This window comes from Oryx dammah, unplaced genomic scaffold (genome assembly GCF_014754425.2).
Source record: "Oryx dammah isolate SB20612 unplaced genomic scaffold, SCBI_Odam_1.1 HiC_scaffold_6, whole genome shotgun sequence".
Taxonomy (NCBI): domain Eukaryota; kingdom Metazoa; phylum Chordata; class Mammalia; order Artiodactyla; family Bovidae; genus Oryx; species Oryx dammah.
In genome coordinates this window covers 33,867,521-33,874,590 of record NW_024070190.1, presented here as the reverse complement: position 1 = coordinate 33,874,590, position 7,070 = coordinate 33,867,521, and the positions used below count along the sequence as shown (strand labels likewise).

The following is a 7,070-nucleotide window of genomic DNA, read 5'->3' as shown; positions in this document are numbered from 1 at the left end:
TTGCTGGCATATTGGGTACAGCACTTTAACAGCACCATCTTTTAGGATTTGAAATAGCTCAGCTGGAATTCCATCACCTCCACTAGTTTCTTCCCTAGTGATGCTTCCTAAGGCCCACTTGACTTCACACTCCAGGATGTCTGGCTCTAGGTGAGTGTTCACACCATCGTGATTATCTGGGTCATGACAATCTTTTTTGTATAGTTCTTCTGTGTATTCTTGCCACCTCTTAATATCTTCTGCTTCTGTTAGGTCCAGACCATTTCAGTCCTTTATGGTGCCCATCTTTACATGAAATGTTCCCTTGGTATCTCTAATTTTCTTGAAGAGATCTCTAATCTTTCCTATTCTATTATTTTCCTCTATTTTTTTGCATTGATCACTGAGGAAGGCTTTCTTATCACTCCTTGCTATTCTTTGGAGCTCTGCATTCAGATAGATATATCTTCTCTTTTTTTCTTTGTCAGGGCTTCCCTGATAGCTCAGTTGGTAAAGAATCCGCCTGCAACTCAAGACCCCGGTTTGATTCCTGGATTGGGAAGATCTGCTGTAGACGGGATAGGCTACCCACTCCAATATTCGTAGGCTTCCTTTGTAGCTCAGATGGTAAAGAATCCGCCTGTAATACGGAAGACCTGGGTTCAATCCCTGGGTTGGGAAGATCCCCTGGAAAAGGGAAAGGCTACCCTCTCCAGTATTCTGGTCTGGAGAATTCCATGGACCGTATAGTCCATGGGATCACAAAGAGTCGGACACGACTAAGCGACTTTTAGTTCACTTTCTCCTTTGCGTTTCACTTCCAGAACTGGAAGTGGGGTTGGACTTCCTTGAGGGCCGGGGTGGGTCCTACCTAAAGGCTCCGCCTCTCATAGCGGCGGGCTGAGCCTGTGGCACCCAGGTCAGAGGCTCCTCCACATCCTAGTTTTTCCTCCTCCTCGTCTCTCTTCTCTTTGCTCTCCTTCTTCCTCCGCACTCCCTCTCTCCCAGCCCTGAGGCCCACCGGGTCCTCTTTCCGTTCCACTTCTGCCGGGTGTGTCTCCCTCCTCCGCGTCTTGCGCCGCCTGGGCCCCGGCAGCTGCAGTTCCCCCAGAGGCCTACAGAGGGAGCTGCCGCGCCACCTGCGGGGCAGTGCGGCTGCGGCGCGCGCTTCCTGTGAGGTCAGGTGGGAGGAAGCGGCCGGGGAGCCGCGGGGAGTGGACGCCACGGGGCCAGGGAGCCGCTCCCGCAGGTGAGTGTCCGAGACCCTGGGCGCGGGGGAGCGAGGGTGCATTCCTCCCTTCCCCTGGGCCTGGTCTCGGAGTCGAGCTCCGCGGCCCGGGCAGCGGCCCCTCCCACCCCGGCAGCGCGCCCTGCCAGCCCCGTTCCCCACCCCCACCTCCCGTAGTGTCAGGAGCTGGAAGGGCCCACCGCACCCTCAGCCCACCCAGCGGGGCGGGATGGCAAGGCGCAGAGGGACTGCGGAGGACCCTTGGACCCTCTTGGTTATTTGCAAGGGCCAGCAGGCTTCAAAAAGGGGATCCGCCTGTCCATGCCTTGGGCAAGGGAAAAGGGCTCTTAACCCCTTTTGGCGTGTGTGTTACGAGTGCTTTTGAAAATTTAGACGAAAACTGTGGCTTATATGCTGAGAAATGATGGCCTTGACCCAGATTCGGGGAGAAGCGTGGAAGGACCCCCACCTCCAGCCGTGGACTCCCTTGGAGCCCTCTCCCCTCCTTTTCTCCCTTCCGCTCCCAGGTCCGCAGCAGCATCCCCCATCCTGTATTTCTGGAAGGCTGGCCCCGCCCTCCGGGTGTTAGCTGAGAGGTGAGTGACAGCTGAGGGTCAGCCCTTTGCAGGAAAGCAGCTCTGAAGTGGGCCCTGTCTCCGGCCGGCAGAAGGCCTGAGTCCCTAGCATCTCCCCGAAGGAACAGCACACTGGACCATTGTTTAACGGAAGGGAAATGGAGACTGAACTCTACAGTTAGTAACAGAGAGGGACCTTGGGCCAGAGTTCTTGGTTTCATATCCTTTCTCTGCTGGCCATGAATGGGTGGTCCTAGGTGAGTGAGGTAAGCCCCTCTGGGTCTCTAGCTGTAGCAGCCCTAGAAGATTGTTGGGAGGTGTGAGTGAGATGAGCCTGGGTGGACTTGATGAGCAAGGGTTGTCATCTCCTTTGTTGCTGGCGGTGGTGATTAATAATAAAACTTCCTTCTCCAAGGATCTTTTTTTTTTTTTGCCCTGCAGCAAGTGGGAACGTACACATGCTCCCTGCATCGAAAGTGAGAAGTCTTAACCACTGGGCTGCCAGGGAAGTCCCTCCAAGGTCCTTTTCATAGTTTTCCTAGTGGGCTCTTTCAAACAGCTAGTATTTGTTTCTCTCCTCTTTATTAACTAGACACACCATCTGCTCAGCCTGGGTCACCAATGTGAGCGCCCAGAATTGCAGTTTTTCCCACTGAAAGCAAGCATCTTTTTGGTGAATGTTTTCCTTCAGGTGTTTTGAGGCCTGGGGAAAGGTGCAGCTGGAAGGATGGTTCGGATCTTGGCCAATGGGGAGATTGTGCAGGATGATGACCCCCGCGTGAGGAATACTACCCAGCCGCGCAGTAGCACTCCTCGACAGGTAGGCACCCAGCCCTGTGGATGAGAGCAGCTGGTCTCCTGTCCAAAGTACCAGTTACTTCTTCGCTCTCAGAGGCTCCCTTGCTGGTGGTTAACCTCTGTACTGAAGCCCTGTTTAGAGAGAGCAGGGCTGGGCAGCCTGAGGGTTTAAGGCTTGGGGAAAACCCCAGTAGATTTATTTCTCAGCCCTCTGCCTCCCCAGCTCTCCTTCCTCCAGGCAGCCTTCCCAGACTTCACACCCAAGAGCTCTCTCCCTTAATCTGGTCAGCAACCCCTGCTGGAGCCAGCATCTTTTAGAGTCTGTTGGATGAGAGAGAAGCTGGAGAACAAGTGGAGAAGATGAGCCCATGGCCGCACGATGAGTTGAAAAGAAGGAAGGAGGAGGTTAAAAATGTCCTCCCAGAAGCCACGCCCTGTAGTCTTACCCTCGTTGCCTCCTTCCTCTACTCTCTCTCATGTGACGTAGGGAATATGGATTGGCATTTTCTATGCTCTGAGAGCTTGTGACTCAGTGGTTGGGCTTCGTATGGGTAGCATTTGGGGATTGCTGAGAAAGGAGGGTGTGGCCCCAGGTGGTCTTAGGGGAGGGCAGGCATCCTCCTGCCTCCAGTGCCTCAACTCCAGGGAAGCTTTCTCTGGATTCATTCGTCTCTCTCTGTCTTCACCTTGCAGAGCTTTCTCAATAGGGGCCACGGTGCCTCCCTGGGGGGTCCCGGCCCCCGCCAGCAGCAGGCAGGCGCCAGGCTGGGTGCCGCTCAGTCCCCCTTCAATGACCTCAACCGGCAGCTGGTGAATATGGGCTTCCCACAATGGCATCTGGGCAACCACGCCGTGGAGCCGGTGACCTCCATCCTGCTGCTCTTCCTGCTCATGATGCTTGGTGTGCGCGGGCTCCTGCTGGTGGGCCTCGTCTACCTGGTGTCCCACCTGAGTCAGCGGTGACCTCCAGGGGCTGCTGGGGGGCAGGTGTGTGGGAGGGGGAGCTGCGGGGCCTCGGTGTGAGAGCAGGCACGTGGGGAGGAGCTCCACACCGGTGCCTTGAGGGTGTGCTCAGAGAGCCTGTATGCACATTGTGTTAAGCAAGAGGCAGAGGGAGCCTCTAGTCCAACATTCCCAAAGGATCGGGTGATCCCCACTTCATTCCAGACGCGTTTAGCTGGTGTCAGACATTAAGCACAAAGTCACAGCAAGAGAGGGATTCTCTTTCCAATTCTCTTCCAATCCTTTTATGCCAAGAAGAAAGTCTCTGCTAGGTGCCAATGTGTTCTCGTGCCCAGAACACGGGCTGGCTTCCCCGTTACTAGGGAGCAGGCCTGGGGCTTAGTGGGAAAAGTTTCCAGACTTTTATAGCTCCGTTCCATTTTAATGGTATATTTTTATTGGCTACCTTTTATTTATGACACGTGGTACTGGTATTCTACTTATTGTGGTGGCATTTTCAATAAAGAAATTTAAGTAAAAGTGTGTCCACGTAAAGACATGCGTAGTACGGTGCATGGAGATCTGGAGGACGTGGTGAGGATGCTTTGGGAGGGGCTGGGGCTGGTGAAATGGGCAGAGGAGGGCACTGACCTTGGAGGGTGGTTTCTAACCTTTTCCCTGCAGCCTCTGAGAGCAGGGGCAGTGGGCCAGGTAAAGCCTGGAGTTGGGCCCTTTGACTGATGCTTGGATAACTGGCTCACTCTTAGATGTAGGCCTTGTTGGGGGTGGGGTGGTGTGGGGCAGGTCCTCTGACAAGAACAACCAGTGAGGCTATGGGCTGTGTCAGACAGCTGGGGTGCAGGTCTCCCTGGCCCAGGGGCTCGGACCAGAGGCTGCTCAGCTCTCCCTCAGCCTCCCAAGGCTCTCACGGCCTCTAACCTCGGGACACTCTCCCCAGAAAGCAGAGGTCTTGGCACTGACCAGTCGGTGCACATAGGGTGAGGGTGCCCGGCTTTTGGTGAGTAGCAGCCTTGAGCTATGGCTCGTTGAGCCCTGGGTCTGTGTGGAGGCCCTGCTGGGGGACCGGGGTGGCACTGGATGCCTGGGGGCTCTGGGCCTGCAGTGGGCTGATCATCAAAGGTCAGAGAGAAGCTGGGTGAGCTTGAGGGCTCCCCACGCCCGGGGACCAGACTTGTCACCCTTCATTTAGGGTCCTCCTGGGTCTGGTGGTTTGGGGGAGGAAGGCAGGTTTGGGAGGTGCTTCTTGAAAGCCCAGCCCGGGCAGCATTCCTTCATGGGGTGTATGTGGGGGAGACTTGGGGAGAGGTAGAGATGGTTCCTGTCCCTGTTGAGAGCTTGTGTGCTATCGAGGACAGAACCCTCTCCCCCGCAACCCTGTGCCCTGGAGGGAGCTGGTGGCTTTTATCACAGACACTCCCAGGGGGAGCTTTATGCTGTTCAAATAGGACTTTCTTCTCAAGGTCTTCTGTGTCTTTATTTCCCTAGACTGGGAAGGAGTCTAGCTCCCAGTGGCTCCTCTGGGGCCTGGGCAGGGGAGGGGGTACCCAGGCCTGGCTGCTCTCCCAGCTGTCTCCTGGGGCACCTCCTCCTGGTGCACGTCCGCCGCCTGCTCCCCCAGCCCCCAATGGCTCCAGCCCAGCAGCCCTGGGGGAGGGATGACCCCTACAGCTTCCCCTCTCCTGAACCTCCCCATCAGTGCTTCTCTCTGGGGCTGAGCTTTCCCTGCCTTCATGCCTTGTAGAGCTCTGAAGAAATAAATCTTAAGTGAACCTTCAACGTATAAAATTCCTGGAAGGGCTATGAATCTGTGTCTTTTTCTGTAATTCAGTTTCCATTCCCAAAGCCTGCAGCCTTGGAGGAGAATTGAGAGTGCTTTAGAGAAGGCAGGGCCCTCCTCCCTGCTCCCACTAGAAGGAGGCAGACGGGGCAAGCGCTAGGTTAGGGGTTGAGAGGAGCCCCGGTGTCAGCCCCTGGGACAGTGGCATGCCCCACCCCCCCCCGCCCACCCGTTCTCCATAGACTTATTAGCCAGCTTAAGGGAAGAAGTGGGGATTTGAAAAAAGTGAGTTGTTGAAGTAAGAAGTGCTGTTTGCCGCTTGAGCTCAACATTCAAGACACAGAACCAATACAGCTGCTGTGGTTGAAGTGGGCCGGGGTCCCAGGGGCCCCTCTTGACCCTCCTTTCCTCAACCCACCTTCCCTGTGCCCCTTGGGCTCCAGGCAGATTGCTAACCAACGTCCTGCCTCATTTCTCAAGGTTCAGGGTCTGAAAATCTGCCTCATAGGGGCAGTATGCTGAGAGAAGGCACCTCCGGGGGTTGAGCAGCCTTTGGAGTTGCTAGTAATACAAGCCATCTCTGCCTCCTGTATGAGGTCCTTTGGTAAACCCTCGCCACCAAGAAATCGTGCTGCAGGCATGTTCTAAGCAGGTGGAGGTGGCCAGATGCAGACTGCGATGGGCCCAAGTGAGGCCGAGGGCTGCCTTGGCCTAGTGGACGTCCTAGCTGGAGGTTTGCTGAACAGCGTGGCCCCTTCCTCCTCTGCTCCCTGACCCACCATCCTGCCTGCCTCATGATGGGACCCCCCAGACTGGGCCACCTTGAGGGCAGATTTCAATGGAGGTTTCTACTAATCCCTAGGGCTAATCCTCCGAGCCCTGTGTTTCCATGTCAGGTTGGATTTGTGGCCTGACTGCCTCAGAAGCCACAGCTGGGTTTCCTCTGCTGCCTCTGTGAGGCTGGAGACAACCACTGTCCCCCCGTGGGGCTTTTTCAACCCCCTAGTTGGGGCTGTCTGGGGAGGAGCTCCTGGCCCCACCATCTGTTGCTGCTCCATCTCCCAGCACCAGCGGCCTCTTGGGCCCTTCCTTCCACAAGTTCCAAGCCCTTTGCTCTACACCCTCTACCCCTCCCCACCCACCAGCTAGCCTGCAAGTAAGGACCACAGCTCCGTCTCTCCAGAAGAAGCACCAAGCCTGAGACAGAGCTAAACAGTGTTGGCAGCTCTGGGATTCTGCTTGGGCCATTTAGCAGAGGCAGGGAGCCAGGCTTTCTAACCAAGGACTCCAGCTCTCTGAAGTAAGGGAAAAGCCCTGCTGTGGTGGTCAGAGCCTCTGCCCAGGGATGCCTGACCATGAGGGCAGAGAAGGCCCTACACACTGGATGGCTGGGCCCTGGAGGAAGCCTGTTTGTTTGCAGACTGCTCTGCTTTGTGAGTCTGTGACCTTGGACGGCTCACTTAGCCTCTAGAACCTTGTTGCTCATCTCCAGTGAGGGGTAATGGTCTGGGTCCCTCCTGCTGCCCAGAGCCTTGGGGATCACGCTTGGTGCAGTGGGTGAGGGAGACAGACAGGGGGCGTGGGGGGAGAATGCTCCAACTCCTGCACCTCCTCAGATGCTGCCCCTTGAAGCAGTGCAGTGGGCTCAGCCAGAGCAGTCCCCATGTCCAGGCAGCCAGAACCCAGGGGCAGCGCTGGGCGTTTGTGACCCGTGTCACCACCCGCCCCAGTTCTGCTGGAGAAGAAAGGC

At 56.2% G+C, this 7,070-nt stretch overlaps 1 protein-coding gene across 1 annotated transcript; it reads left to right on the top strand.

Moving 5' to 3' along the window:
- Window positions 1–867: 867 nt before the first annotated feature.
- On the top strand, window positions 868–4,081 carry FAM241B (family with sequence similarity 241 member B). The gene is made up of 3 exons (XM_040242199.1): window positions 868–1,228; window positions 2,474–2,602; window positions 3,274–4,081. The coding sequence occupies exons 2-3, from the start codon at window positions 2,510–2,512 to the stop codon at window positions 3,541–3,543; spliced, it is 363 nt and encodes a 120-aa protein (XP_040098133.1). The 5' UTR covers window positions 868–1,228; window positions 2,474–2,509; the 3' UTR covers window positions 3,544–4,081.
- The last annotated feature ends 2,989 nt before the right edge of the window (window positions 4,082–7,070 follow it).